Consider the following 15,370-nt stretch of genomic DNA (forward strand, 5'->3'; position numbering starts at 1 on the left):
AGGACAAGGTGTGCATGTATGAGTGCATGACGGGTTGTGTGCACTGGCAAATTGAATGCACTGTGTCTGTGTGTGTGGTGAGTATATGCTTGTGTGTGGTGAGTGTGTATGCGTGTGTGTGGTAAACCTGGCAAGCACTGTGTGTGTGTGTGTTTGTGAGGCAGCTGAACCTCTGAGCCTTGGCTCTCTGTGTCAAGCACAAGCCTGTGGGGAAACTGAGGCCGTTGCATCATCAGAGAGAGAGAGAGAGAGAGAGAGAGAGAGAGAGAGAGAGAGTGGGAGAGTGAGGGAGACAGACAGATCGAGAGAGCGAGAGACTCTTCTGACACTAGAACTAAGGATTGCCTCCAGCAGGGCTGGTTAACAGCATTTCCTCCCACCCCCACCTTCCTCTTTCTCTCTCCAGTTCATCCTCTGCTTGTCTTCACTGATTCCTCATTCTCTCCATCCCCCCCACAAGTCCACTAGACAAGTCCACCACCCACAAACACGAACAAACATTCAGCCACATGAACACTAATACAAACAAGCCGAACATCTACCCCCGCACTCCAACCCTCCAGAGTGCACATTGTTGTGGTAGCCCTCGGCTGGCCTGACCGACATCTTGTTATAGCCTTAAGCATGCTTAACCTACGTAAGTCCTGAGCACACTGCTGCCACTTTTAATCAGCTGCTAGCTGGACTGTCTGAAAACCTCCAATACTGAAATACTCAATCACCAGGTTTCCAGGGAGTCCTTTTCCTTCCTTTTTCTTTCTCCGTCCTTGTCTCTAACCTTTGGCTGTCTGTCCGGCTAATTTATGGCTTGCCTTTACCTTTTTAAAATACCTTTTTAAAAATGTGTGCTGCAGTTAAATCTTTTATTTCTTCCTAATAAAAACTCTGATACTACACACCAGGTTGGAGATCACCAGGCCGTATTCTGAGGCATCTATGCTCTTTTTTCACTTGTTGCTTTACTGAAAAAAGTACTTGTCCTTTCTTAAAAGGGATCTTTATATTGTCCAACTAGGGAATCCTTATAGCATTGTATGTAGAACCTTACAGCACAGTGTTTTATAGAAAGCTAGAACCATTAACCTTGTAAAGAACCCTTTTTTCTAACACGAACCACTCTAAACCACTCTAAAATGGCAGTTAGGCATTGGCAATATGACAATATAATATCTATATCTCGATAAATTATATCAATATACACTTTCTGTGATATTGTGGGTATTATGATATCTTTTACAATTACAAACTCTGAATGGAATTAGCTGATTTGATGTTAAAGTTGTGTACTATTTTAAATCTTTAAAAATGTGAAATGTTCAGTGTTATTTTTGCAAACATACTTTCCTAATCTATTTTGTAGAATTAAAGTCTCATTAAACTCATTGTTTTATATATATATATATATATATATATATATATATATATATAAAATACACATATTTTAAATGCAACACTAACTTTTTGCTCTCAGCTTGTTAGCAAACCTATATTGTGATGTGATTAGTGTGTCATAGAAATGTCTTCAAGTACCGTGATATGATTTTTTTGTCATGTCTCCCACCCTACATGCCAGTTGCTTCAAGATGCAAATGGATTAGTAACAAAAGTAATCCTAAAGTAAATCATGATATATCATGGATATTCAGACTCTTGACAATATTCAATATTCAAAACAGCCTGAGCCTAATTTCAATTAGGAATATTCTATGACTCTTCCAGAGTTACTTTAAGCATAAAAATACAGTATAAATATAAGTATGAATGATCTTACCTGTGCCTTATAACGCAAAGTTAGTGAATCCTTAAAATCCACATCTTCCTCTCCTTCCGAATCATTTACAGCTCTCCCTTGAAGTTCTTCATCGTGTCTTGTGTTGTTCCAGCTGGACGTCTCCTCCTGAACAAAAGCTTCAAGCTCAGGCAGCAGCTCTTCTTCCAGAATATTATGTCCTTCTCCTAGTGCCCCAATGCCTCCATGCTGATGATCTAGCAATGAGACCTCAACCAGACCCTGAAACCCACTACCACTGACACTGTGGTTGTTTTCTATCTCGTGTGAGAAAGGACCATTTGCTGTAGAGAAAGAAGCTAGGCCTTCTGAGAACATCTCAGAAGCACCATAAGCATGCTGGACTGGCTTCGAAGGCTGCAGATTACGAAAAGGACATGCTTGAGGATGGCTTCCAGGAACCTGGATCTGACTCCCTTTTTGCTGTTGTTCCATTATAGGATCTGCCATGAATAGGCAGCTGGAATTACGAGTACCAATTTCAGAACCAGGTGGGATGGTGCTGTGTGGCTGTGATGAAGTTACGACAGGAGGAGGTTGACCAGGAAAGGAATACTGAGAGGAAGGGTAGGAGGAAGCCATATTGGCTGAACAGGAAGACAGGGTATAGGCTGCAGGGGAAGACTGTACGTGGTACCCTAGATTATTGTCCTCGGTGTCAGGAACACCGGGGAACCCTTGTACCGTCTGAGCCATCTCAAACCCACTTTGTTGCTGAGAGGTCGTGGCAATCATCGGTACATCAAGGTAAGACTTAGACTGTGGGTCAACCCCTGGATGAAAAGGGCTTCCCTCTGAATTAATCGTGCTGTGGTGACCTTGGTGGGATGCGACATTTCCTTGGTAGTAGAAGGTGGTATGATCCGGATAGCTCTTTGTATGCCGGTGTATAGTCTGGGGGTTAATTTGTTGGTGAGGCAACTGGTGCTGAGCTGACAGCTGATGCTGGCTCAAAACTTGCTGACCCTGTTGAAGGTGTGAATGTTGCTGATTGAACTGATGTTGATGACGTTGCTGGCCTTGACGATGCTGAAATTGTTCTTGAAAGTGAAGCTGACGCAGATGTTGTTTATGCCGCTGCTGCTGCTGATGCTGCTGAATCTGCTGATGCTGCAGCCGCTGATGGTGGTAGGCATTTGCTCTCCGTTCCCCCCATATAGGACTGTTGTTGGGATACAGTCCATTGGTCTGAGGCGCTTGATTCATGGTTGGGTCTTGAAAGTGGGACTGCTCGTTAATGAAAACGCCTCCAACACTGCCGTCTCCTCCTTGGGTAGGAAAAGACTGTGCCATGGACGTCTGGACTTTCATCCCATCAAACTGCCCCATTTGTTGATGGTAGTCTACCCCATGCTGGTTAGCAGATGGCATAGAACCTGCCACCATTCCAGGGTTTTTCTCAGCATCCACTGCATTGAGCTGCAGAGAGTCAAAACCTGAGCCAAGGTCCAGCTCATCCACCAAAGAAACATGGCCTGAGGGAAAACAATCCTCGAAAATGTTGGGGTCACCAAAATAGTCCATTATGCAATCAGTTGTAAGTGTTGCATAGAGGTTTGGCTTCTATATGTGTCCATGTGAAAGGACAGCCAAGTTCATCGTCCAACTGTAGAGCATCAGGATGTGTCCATTGCCAATCCGTTTCTGCAGAGAGACAAAAAGTATTACTTAAACTTTCTAAACACTGTTAGCTACTTGTTAGAGCTAGAAAAATGACAGATCAGAAAGATATTTTAGGTATTCAGATAGATATTCTGGTGACCCAAGGTAATATACTACTATACCCCATACTACTGAATAAAACTTGTGAGTATATAAGCAAAAGCGTGATTACTATACACATACACAATGTCATGTGGCATCCTAATTACGTTAAATATAATGTTACCATTATCAGTTGGCAAGGAATTTTAAATAAACTACTAAAATAAAAAATTAAAAAGTAGAATAAACTTGGTGTTAATAACAAAACTCAGCACTAAACCAACCATCCTACAACCAAGCCACAGTGTGATTTAACCTAGACTAGAGTGACTGGGAAATCTGTCAATGAGTCAAAGGAAATTTCATAGTACCTCTGTTATGACTCAGCCTTAGAGTCAGGACACCTTATCAATGAAAACATTACAACACTACTGTTGTGTATTTTAACAAGGACATGTAGCACAATAGTCCCTAGACTTTGACAAATGTGTTTTCTTGTCCCCTGTGAAGGTCATTTAGTGTACCCATTTTGTTTACACTATTTCTATGGCAGAGCCAATTGAAGAAGCATATAATGGATGCCTTATTAGAATACACTTATACTTAACTATAACTCCTTATCATAAAACAAAATCTGAAAATTCCTACAACTTTTGAGACTTGTTTACTGATCCAGACAGACATATGTTCATTATTCTCATAACTAGATGTTTTCCCATTTCTTTCACTGGAGTTAATGAATATGTTTTACTGAATAATAAAATGTCAAATTAAGTAAGAAATAAAACAGGAAAATATAACCAATGAAAATAATCAATGGCAGGGTGAAGCTGAGTTACAGTTACCACCACTAAGTTGATTATTTTCCTATAACAGCACATCCCAACGTGTTTTATTCCACTTATGCCACAGCAATTTGCCAGTGATTATGATTTCTGTTTATAAAATCATCATCAATTTATAGTCTGTGCAACAAGTTAGCTCCTGTTATCATGTACATTATAACAGCTATTAACAATCATTCTCTCACTTTCTCTTGAAGTTAAAACCACAAAAAAGTGTCGAAACTGCAAAGCACAAAATTTTCTATCCTGAAGACTTTCTCATGGTTGAAAACCTAAAGGAACAGCGTTACCTCAGACTGGCTAAGACTATCATTGGAGTGTCCACCCTACAAGTTCAGAGGGCAATTAGGTGTTACTACAGAAACTAAGGATGGCACCGATCCAAAACCCAGTATCAGAGTATGGATTCAATACCACCAAAAAATGGTTGATCGGATATCGGAGAAAACATATCGCATATCAGATCCTGTAACAAATGGCAAGTTGGAAATGGAATTATTTATGGAGACTTGACTGTTTTTTTCTTTTGAAAAGAAAAAAAATATATTAATTTTATTCTATTTATACTTCATACTTTATTAATCATATTCATAACATATGTGATTTTTGTGTGAGAGGGTTTAACTGTGAAGTGCTGTGAAAACTTAGTAGATTTTAAGGAAACATTATCAGATAGGTATCGATGTTGGCTGATACTCAAGGTTTCATTATTGGCATCAGCACTGGCATCGGAGAAGAAAATGTGATATCATGCCATCACTAATAGAAACGATAACGTATTAGAATGAGCGCATTAATATAAACCTGTGATTTGCCTTGTAGCTGGCATTACTATCAGAGGTGCTGTTATATATAGAAAATTAATCAACACCTTCTGACCAATCAGATTCGACAATCCAACAGTGAAGTACTAGAATACAATCGTTGATTTTCTTCATTTTAGATCATATCATGTCCATGACCTCTCATCCGTCAGTCTCTTCAAAAAACAATAATACATTTTGCAGCCACGACCATTTGGTTCTAAAATGCTATCTTTAAACTTTTCATAAACTACATACATTAACTATAAATAAATGTTAAACTTTACTATACTGTTGACATAATAAGTGACCATATTTTTTGCAATTAGGATACTATGATTGCTAACAACTGCGCTGAGGAAATAAAGAATAAGATCCCTGTGATACACTTCCAGGTTTTCCAGTAGTACTACATACTCTGAGTATCTCCACCTACCAAAAAAGGTGTAGTTACAGGATCCCATTATTCATCAAGGCCTTAAATCCCTGGGTTATTATTCAATTACTCAGCTTATTCAGCATACTATTTACTGAGCGCTATGAATTAAATGAAAGGTATGCAGCTAACATGGGCGAGTTAAAGTCTGGTGAATTATTATATGTGGTTATCTTCACATAATAAAAAAAACATAACACATATATACAACACAGGCATCAGCGTAGTATGCATTCGTGTAACACACACACAAACACACACACACACACACACACAAAACACCAGCAGGCACAGAGACAGACAGGCTGTCCTGACCAACACTGGCTGCGGAAGAGGTCAGTCACGACCTGCTGACTCACCACACACACACACACACAGTCAAATCCATCTAACACGCACACAGAGATAATGCAAAAAGGTTTTGCATTACATTACTTAACCTCTTTTTAATATTCCCTGCTTACTTCTTATTCCTAAATTTCAGATCAATGCCAAATAATTTGGACATCAAATATTTTCCAGTTAATGTTTTACAGGAATACAATGAATTACAGGCTTAAACATACTGCCATCTAGACTAAACTTGATAACGATTTTCCACATTTGAAAACAGGACACATGCATGTTAATTAGAACAATCGTTTTGTTCAAAAAGCTAAAACTTGGTCGCATTAAAAACTGAACAGTGTAAAAGTCATCCAGCCTGCGATGCCACTCAATCATGTCTAAGAGACAAAAACTCGTACGATGAGTGACATTCTGCTGAGGGAATTTTCTTCCAGATGCAGGTGTGGAGCTAAACCTGTCACCAAGTCTGGAAATCACACACACACACACACACACAAACACACACACACACACCACCCTCTTTCTGTCTCGCTTTCCAGGAAGCATTTTGCACAACAACTGTAACCTAGTTAACATCTCTACAAGGTACACTGCCTCGTGATGCAACTTGGGTAGATACGTACCAGAGCGTTTAAAAAGCATGTGGGGCTGAGTTCGTTAAAAAACAATAACAACAACAAAAAGCAACATTACAAAATAATACGTGGGAGACACGTAAAATGGCAGGATTCATACTGGTGGGCTGGAGAAGATTTTAAAAAAGTATGAATTACTATATGAGAAGGTTGGGAGTTTCCCTGTTCAGTGGGGGAACTTCAAACTCAAATCACTGTGAGATGATTAAGATATTGCATTCGAAATTATAACACCTGTTGCATGCCAAAATCGATAATGATATACAAAATGTAACCAGATTCGTAACATAAGGGGATTCTTCAACAACATCACAAAAAGTTACCGACATTCATATTAGCACAATTAAGAATATCATGTTCATTCATTCAGGTTAGGTTTACCGCGAATGTTTATCGCTTGTATTTCTTACTCTGCTAATTTTTCCTGCTCACGATGCTAACTAGATAGACGAAGCCTCATTAGCCATGCTAATCTGTACCTGTATGTATATTACTAATACAAATTACTGTATTTTCCCCTTCGATTGCACTTCTTAGTGTTTGTTTTATCAGTGCTAGTTTTTTCGTTTGTATTAGTTTGTATTCTCTATAATTATGGGACACGCATTACTTTGTGAGGCATCTAATAATGCTAACAAAGTCTCAGTGGATCTCCAAAGAGATGGGATGGCCCCCATGCTACTTTTTTAATGTTAACTAGGTTACAGCTGCTTACTGTAAAGCGAGCGGGATCTACTGTGATTTCCAGCTTTTAATCTCACACCTCTAATTCGCAGTGATATTCTAAAACACACTATACTACCAGCTGCATCGCCGGTAATAATGAAAAAACACTTGTAGAACCTAACACTTGAAATATCTTGTTGCCAAAAACTACATTTCTCTGTCACTTTTATTTCATTCTTCAGCTATGAAATGTTTTGCAAATTTTGTAGCAATCACTTACACGTGAAAAAAAATTTACCCAGAAAAAAAAAAAAAAAAAAAAAAAAAGGTTTTGTGTGCTGGAAATTTTGTAGCTAGACTACTTAGCTATCAGGATTATAATTCCTGAATATTGACATTTTGTAACCCCTTCTCCTATCTACTATACCTGGTAATATAGCTATTTCCCCATATTTTAGGACCACTGTATACCATTACAAATATTACACACATGAAAATTACAAAAATTCATTCCTCAGTTCCTAAAATTACAAATCTTATATAAATAATGAATCAAAGAAAGCTTGCTGTTGATCATTCACATTTGTACACATTGTTCAGGTTGATTAACTTAACCAAAGCAATGTTACTTGTCTTCTGTTAGTCTTTGAAATTAGCCTCCTTGACTGAAAAAGTAGGTGGCAACATTGCTAACACACACACACACACACACACACACACACACACAAAAAAAAAATCCCAGGCAGAGTAAAAAAAAAAAAAAAAACCATAAAATTAAGATCAGCGAATGTCTGGTCTGCCGTCCTGACCGTGTTCTTATGCTGTGCTCGAGGCAAAGTTGCAAATTCCCCACCTACAACCGGTAAAAACCACCGAAAATGCCCCCTCAACTTGCAATTTCAACTCGTCAACTTGGGGTAGTCTTCTCAACTACCAGTTCCTTCCCCGTTTACAGAGTGACACCAAATCAACATGGCCATTCACTCTGAACAGCGTAAAGTTCCCCTTCTCCACTTTTACAGGAGTTTATAACAGAGCTTTAGATCACTTAATATACAGTCACAGTACTTGGTAAAAATCTGTAACACTGATCATACTAATCGCTGTTCTGAGAATCATCAACATTAGAATTATCACTAATGTTAGCCAGATAGCTTGTTGCTAAGCTATTTGCTATTGTCCACTGTTGTTGCTGTGCTGCAATTTCAGTCCAAAATATTGCATGAAAGTTTGAAGTTCACTATCACAGAACAGAACCAGTAGCAACTCAGGACTGTAACTGTAAAAGTGCAGTTAAAGTAGCTTTTTATGAGCTTTATGTGCTCTGACAGAGCAAACAAAAGACATGCTTTCAGGGAGGGGTCCATGTTTTTGTTTTCCCTTCTTCGTGCGCCGACGTCCCGAGTTGGAAAATGATGTTATTACAACTTGCACATTACCACTTACATGTGATATTTACAACTTAGTTGTCAATATTTGTAGACCACACACAAGTCTTTCTCTATTTCACATCCTGCGTCTGAACGAGGTTGTGATTACCCGATTAATTTATTAGTCTCCGCCTCAGAGGCTCCAATCATGGGATACTGAGAGTCTGATAACTTTCATACACTTTTCTGGCCACAAGTTTCAGGATCTTGAAGGCTGCAATCTGACTGTCTCTCCACACTTCCATATGCTGGTTTCCAGAAGGAAAATTTAATTTTGGTTGTGGTTGCTCATTAGGCATGACAGTCAAATTACCTCTTTCTGTGAAAGTAGGCAGATTTTGAGTATGTCTATTGATAAAACGTGACGCTTGAGGTGTGTCTCTTGATACTATTAGTTCCTAAACCTTATGAGATACTTATATTGTATCTTGCAGTATCGACCACAACAATCTTCTTCACACATTTAAATTGTTCCTTTTCTGCTTCCCGCTACTGCTATAAATAAATATAAATATATATATATATATATATATATATATATATTTTTTTTTTTTTGAGATTTTCTTACCACTTGACAGCCCTAGGAACGGAGATTCATGTGCAAGTGCTCCATGAGCAACAGTAATAAACATACATGCTGCTAAATCAGCAACTTTCCTCTCAAATGCTGAACCACTGCTGACACTGAAGAGAAGCGCACTCATTTGTCCACAATCACGACTCATCCTGAAAGCAGTCAGAAGTGACTTTTTACCAAAGACCTGATCCGAGACCAGCGTTTAACGTCTCTGATTTTGTGCCGAGGGGAGATCTGATTTGAAATCAACACTCATTCGTTCCACAACGTAGTAAGCAAGGTCAAACCTCAAGAAGACATTTAGATGTAGTGGGACGATCGAGAAAATGTCACTATAGAAAGAGATTTGACTTTTTCAATGAGTTTTCTTCTTCAATGAGTAGTGAGTAGAGAGCCGACAGCTGCAAAGAAAATGTGACAAAAAAAATAATGTGACATTATCAGTGGGCAAAACAAAGTAACCAGGGTAATTTCTTTCCTGACTCATGGAGTGGCGTGATAGTGTTTATCTAACAGCCATTCAGTGTAAAATAGTAATTTCACAAATTATGTTTACTTTTAAAGAACAGTTGCATCAGGCAAAAACTTTGGGTCTGATACCGTACTCACAGTCGTAAAGATGCTCTAATACTAACATCCAATACCACAAGATTCTACGTGACGTGAGACTAGTGTATGTTGCCACGCTAATGACAAGAAATGACGGCGATCTGGACGTATGTTGATTAATGATAGCAATCAAAGCAAAGCAGACTGCAAACTATGTTCTGTGATAATATCAAGAGGAAGAACTACAGCAGCTTGCTATAATAGAAGTAGCCTGATAAAACATCTGATAGCATTTCAACAGTAGCTTTAATAGACAGAGTAAGAGCAGTATCAGTGAGCGTGGTTATTAAAAAATAACCACAACGTGCTGTGAACTGTGGGCGCACAAAAGTTTTCGTGAGTGTGAAATAAGCGTACACAGAAACTGTCGCTTGCGAGAGTGAGCAGTTCAGCCAGGGTTTACACTCTGCTCGAGAGTCAAGTGCAATACACAACGCTCATTTCTAACAACCACGCTCGCTGATACTGCTCTGAACTCAGGTCGCCCATCATCTCGCTGCCTATTAAAGATACTCTTTAAACGGCATGACATCCTAAACATAAAACTCAGCATGAGAAGCACATAAACAGAGCTAAATAAAATGTTCCATGGCATCCCTGATTGCTTAATTCTAAGCAGGTTATTCATTTCAGTGTCAGCATCAGTTTCACTATTGTACCAAAAAACATACTTGGCAAACGAGTGGCACAACAGAAACACGTTCGCCTTATCATCAAGAGATGGCGAGATAGAATCCTCACAGCAATCCGTGGCTGGGAGTCAAGTGCGAAAAATTGGCCTGGGTGGGAAGGATGGCATATTCTCTCTCTCACCTGTCAATCACAGCAGCACTAGCCAATCATGGGTGTCTGTGGGCTCATGTATGTGGAAGAGGGTAGACAACGCTTTCCTCTGAGAGTGTTATAACGCAGTATGAGCAGCAGTTTGAAACGGTACAGTTGGCTGGCTTCATGTGTCTAGTAAGGAGATTACTCATTTACTCTGTTGTATGATAGGGGAGAGCTGGGGCTGGTGGGTGGAAATTGGCAGGTGACCAAACTGGGGAGAAATTTAGGGGGGAAAAAATGCACTTGTACTTGTATTTGGTCTGTAAACAAAAAAGATATCAAGGCATCCGTAAAAACAACATTTCTACATTGTTCTGATAAACTACTGAAGGCTAAAAGGGAGTGTATCAGTTCAGTTTTTAAAAATAGCTCGTTATAAAATGATTTATTCCTTGCCCTCCCGCTGTGGTTTCATAACAAATTATGAAAGTATAAATACAAAAGATGATACAGGCTTCTTGAAAACAGTTATCACGCTGTTGCCGTTTCACACTGTCAACACTGACTCGTGAGTATAAATCCACCCCAGACATTTCATTCACCATAATGAATTTATTCGGTTTTATCGTGTTTTTATTTTGAGTTATTTGACCGCAGCAACATGTTGTTGTTGTTGTTGTTGTTATTAATGGTGTTATCAGTGTTGGAAAGCTTCCAGTTTTTGCAGGTCACTTAACGCTCTGTAGTTTTATCTCAATCCCGGCTTGCGCGCTTTATTATCACCCGCCCACACACGCCACTTCCAGCCGACTGGGCTTCAGCAGTAAGGCATCACCCTTCTTAAAGAGTACTAATGACTTATCTGGGTGTTCAAAAGTGACAAACCATCTCCACCTCATGCAGCACATTTGCAGGCCTGTATAGTCCTGTACGGGTCGAGACGCAAGTGACGGATGTGTTTCTACCGTTGACATAAAGCTTCAGTACTATTACTTAATAGAAATGCAACCCACAGCATGACATCATGCGGATACCAAGAATAAGGATGATGCCACTCTAAAGTGTTTCCTTTCTTCAGCCAATGTGGTTAACGGCTAAAAGAATCAGAAAACATCCTGGATGTCATTTTGACTGAGTTTTAACCATCCATTTTTAGTTAGTTAATTTAAGCCCTTAGGACAGAAACATGTAACAGGTGAACAAAAATATTTAAATCACATCTCCAGAGAAATTCCATTTAATGACATGTAAACTGAACAGTACTGTTCCTGTATTGTTGAGCCCCTGACTCATAAATCCAAATTTACAACCGACTGTCTGTCATTTTATTCATGACCAGTTACCATCAGTAATAATAAAATCTTTCTGTCTTATTTCTACTCATTTCTGGAGGCAATTGTGACGTTCTCAAGTCCATCCTACCGTAACAATACCGCAATTTATCAGCCAACTTTCTACCACCAGTCCATCTGATTATATTTATATACTGCATGTATAATCCAAGTTTGGGATCAGATACTTATCACTTCTATTGTCAGACGTCTGTCTGATTTATAACCTGAACAGTACTGTTTCTATATCGCTGGCAAAAATGCGATCAATGCGAAACAAGGAGACTTATCGTCTCCTAAATCCACAAACTTACCACTGCTTGTCATCATATCAATAAGAAAAGTTCATTTGAATATGTTTTTTCATACATCAATGATGCAAAAACCTTTCCAGCTTTGTTTTAATCTTATTTCTGGAAAGAACTCTGTGATCGTGACATTCTCCAGACCATCCTGCCATGACGGGACTGCACTTTCTCAGCCTACCGACTACCACCTGTTGATCAGATTATATTCATACAGTTATAATCAGAGTCTGTGATTAGCATTTAGTCCTGGTAAAAACCCTACTGTTCTTATACGGTTGGAAAACAATATTGATACTGAAAGAATACTGATCCCCTGCTTCATAAATCACAATGTACAGCTCGCTGTGATCTTATTAACAGGTTTATTAACAGCTTATTAGCTTAAATATATATTTCAAGAACCTTCCCAGCTTTAGCGTATTATTTCTTCTTCTTATTATTATTATTATTACTACTATCATTATTATTATTACTACACTTTGCTTGCACAGCTGATGAAGGACTTTGGTCCAAAACATCTTGTTTATCTATAAACCCTGTGAACTATGCCTAACTACGCCTTACTACATTTACAGGTTTCAGAAAAGTTTCCAGCTTTATTTTATTACTATTTCTGGAGATTTACAAGCCTGCACTTTATCACAATTCCAGCAAAAAATGCAATGCTGAAAGAATATCCATCCCCTGCCTGTTAAACTGATAAATCCCAAGTGACTAATAAGCGTGCTGTCAGCTTATTAACTAGTGGTTAGCTTAAATATATATTTCAAACACCTTTCCAGTTAAATCATATTATTACTTCTGCTTTTTCGTAGTAGTAGTAGTAGTAGTAGTATACTTTGCGTGCACAGCTGATGAAGTACTTTTATTCAAAACGTCCAGTTTCTCTCAAAGCTTTGTGCACTACTATTAACTTTTACTACATCTATATATTTCAAAACCTTTTTACTATTTCTGGAGATAACTTGGAGATCTACAGGACTGTGCTTTATCAGCCTTCCACCTGTTGATCTGATTGTATTTATACTTATAATACATATAATCCAAGTTTGGGATCAGACACTTTATTTTAATCCTGTATATTATTTATATCTGATTTTTCCACCTGAATTTTTTTTTATTGATCCCTGGCCTGATAAATACCAATTGACAGCTCACTGTCATCATATTAACAGGTAGTTAGCTTGAATATTTTAGAAAAAAACCTTTCCAGCTATAGTTTATTATTATTTCTTCTTATAGATTTTTTATATATATTATTATTACACTTTACTTGCACAGCTGATGAGGGACTTGTCAAATGATCCTGTTTCATTGGAAACAGGATCATTTGACAAGTTAGGTGAAGAACTTCTAACTTTAACTACAGCTATAAGTTTAAAAAAAAAAAAACAACAACCCTGCACCAGGTTTATTTTATTACTATTTCTGGATAGAACTTGGAGATTTCCAGGACTGCACTTTATCAGCCTTCCACTTGTTGATCAGATTATATTTCTGCAGATATAATCCGAGTTTGCTCACACAACTGAAGGACTTTTCATCCAAAACATCCTGTTTCTCTGGAAACCTTCTGTACTATGCCTAACTATTTCTACATCTGCATCTCCAGGATCTTCAGGACTGCGCTTGATCAGCCTCCCCACCTGTTGATCGGATTACATTTATGTCGGTATAATCTGAGTCTGGGATCATACACTTTAGCTATGATTTGGATCTTGTATATGAAAGGGTGACTCTCTGATTTAAGATTTTTCCACCTGGAAATCGTTATTAGTCCTCGTGAAAGCTTTACTGTTCCTATATTATTGGAAGAAACATGATCCTGGAATCATTTTGATCCACTGCCTGATAAATCCCAATTTATAGCTCACTGGCAGTTTATTACATTGAAATGACATTAAATTGTGTTGCATTTCCAAGTGGAATTTATTATTTCTTTTTCTTGTTATTGTTGTTATTATTATTATTATTATTATTATTATTACACCTTGCTTGCACAGCTGATGAAGGACTTTTTTAATCCAAAACATCCTGTTTCTCTAGAAACTTTCTGCACTACGCCTAACTTTTACTACATTTATATGTTTCATGTCTTCTTCTGTTCATTATTACTATTATTATTAATATTATTAATATTATTATTACAACACCTTGCTTGCACAGCTGTTGAACAACTTTTTTAATCCAGAACATCCTGTTTCTCTGGAAACTTTCTGTACTACGCCTAACTTTTACTACATCTGCATCTCCAGGATCTCCAGGATCTCCAGGACTGCGCTTTATCAGCCTCCCCACCTGTTGATCGGATTATATTCCTACAGGTATAATCCAAGTTTCCGATCCACCACTTTGGCTATGATTTGCTCAGATATATAAAGAGGTCTGGATGATACCGATTAAGATCTTAAGCTCTAAGTACTTCTTGATTAGACCTGCTCCTTTTGGAATGCTGTCTGAGATGTTTGAGAAGCTCATGAAGGTGTGGAGTGAAGCTTGGGAAGGAAAAGTACACGTGTGAAGCTGAACCCACCTCCATGGAGGGAGGAGGGGAGGTTTAAACAAAGTAGAAGGAGACATAATCCACCGAGGAGAGACAGCCATGCAGCCATGCAGCAGGAATTGGACTCACTCACCGTTAGATTAGACCTGGTCTGATCAGCAGCTACTTTCTGACATTGGACACACAGTAAATTCTTTTAAATCTCCTTTAATTCATGGCATGATCAATCAGCCCTGTAGTTTGTTTGTTTTCTTTTTTTGATATATATACACATACACATATATCCAGCAGGGATTCCCTGTGAGTGTCACGGATCTTCCTTCTCTCTCTCTCTCTCTCTCTCTCTCTCTCTCTCCGCACTGACAGCCAGCCACCTGAGTTTCTTCTTGCCTTCACTCTCCTCCTCTCTCCTTTCCTTCTCGACGACGTTATTTCGTTAAGTAAAAAATAAAAAATACAAACACACACACAGTACTACTTACCCAAGCGACCCGGAACCCCTCGCTGACGCGGCCGCAAATTTACGGCGGAATTAAAAAAAAAATATCGATTTTCTCTTTAAAAATGTACTTATATCGCTGTTGGCGACCTCAGCGCTTCCACCAGGGGTGACGCAAG

General features: G+C 38.6%; 1 protein-coding gene across 6 annotated transcripts in view; it reads right to left on the reverse strand.

The window, feature by feature from the left end:
- The window catches only part of chd9 (chromodomain helicase DNA binding protein 9), an 86,133-nt gene extending 70,763 nt beyond the window's left edge, over positions 1-15,370 (reverse strand). For 5 of the 6 annotated variants that reach the window (XM_053229613.1, XM_053229615.1, XM_053229614.1 and 2 more), the window contains exons 1-2: positions 15,235-15,370; positions 1,772-3,433 (exon numbers count right to left, since the gene is read on the reverse strand). In XM_053229613.1, the coding sequence (XP_053085588.1) occupies positions 1,772-3,313 (1,542 nt within the window). In that variant the 5' untranslated portion in view covers positions 3,314-3,433; positions 15,235-15,370. Of the gene's footprint in view, positions 1-1,771; positions 3,434-3,677; positions 3,828-15,234 lie in introns of those variants that run through there. The other variant, XM_053229611.1, reaches the window with a different exon arrangement.

The sequence above is a fragment of the Pangasianodon hypophthalmus genome, chromosome 25, assembly GCF_027358585.1.
Source record: "Pangasianodon hypophthalmus isolate fPanHyp1 chromosome 25, fPanHyp1.pri, whole genome shotgun sequence".
In the NCBI taxonomy this organism is placed as follows: Eukaryota; Metazoa; Chordata; class Actinopteri; order Siluriformes; family Pangasiidae; genus Pangasianodon; species Pangasianodon hypophthalmus.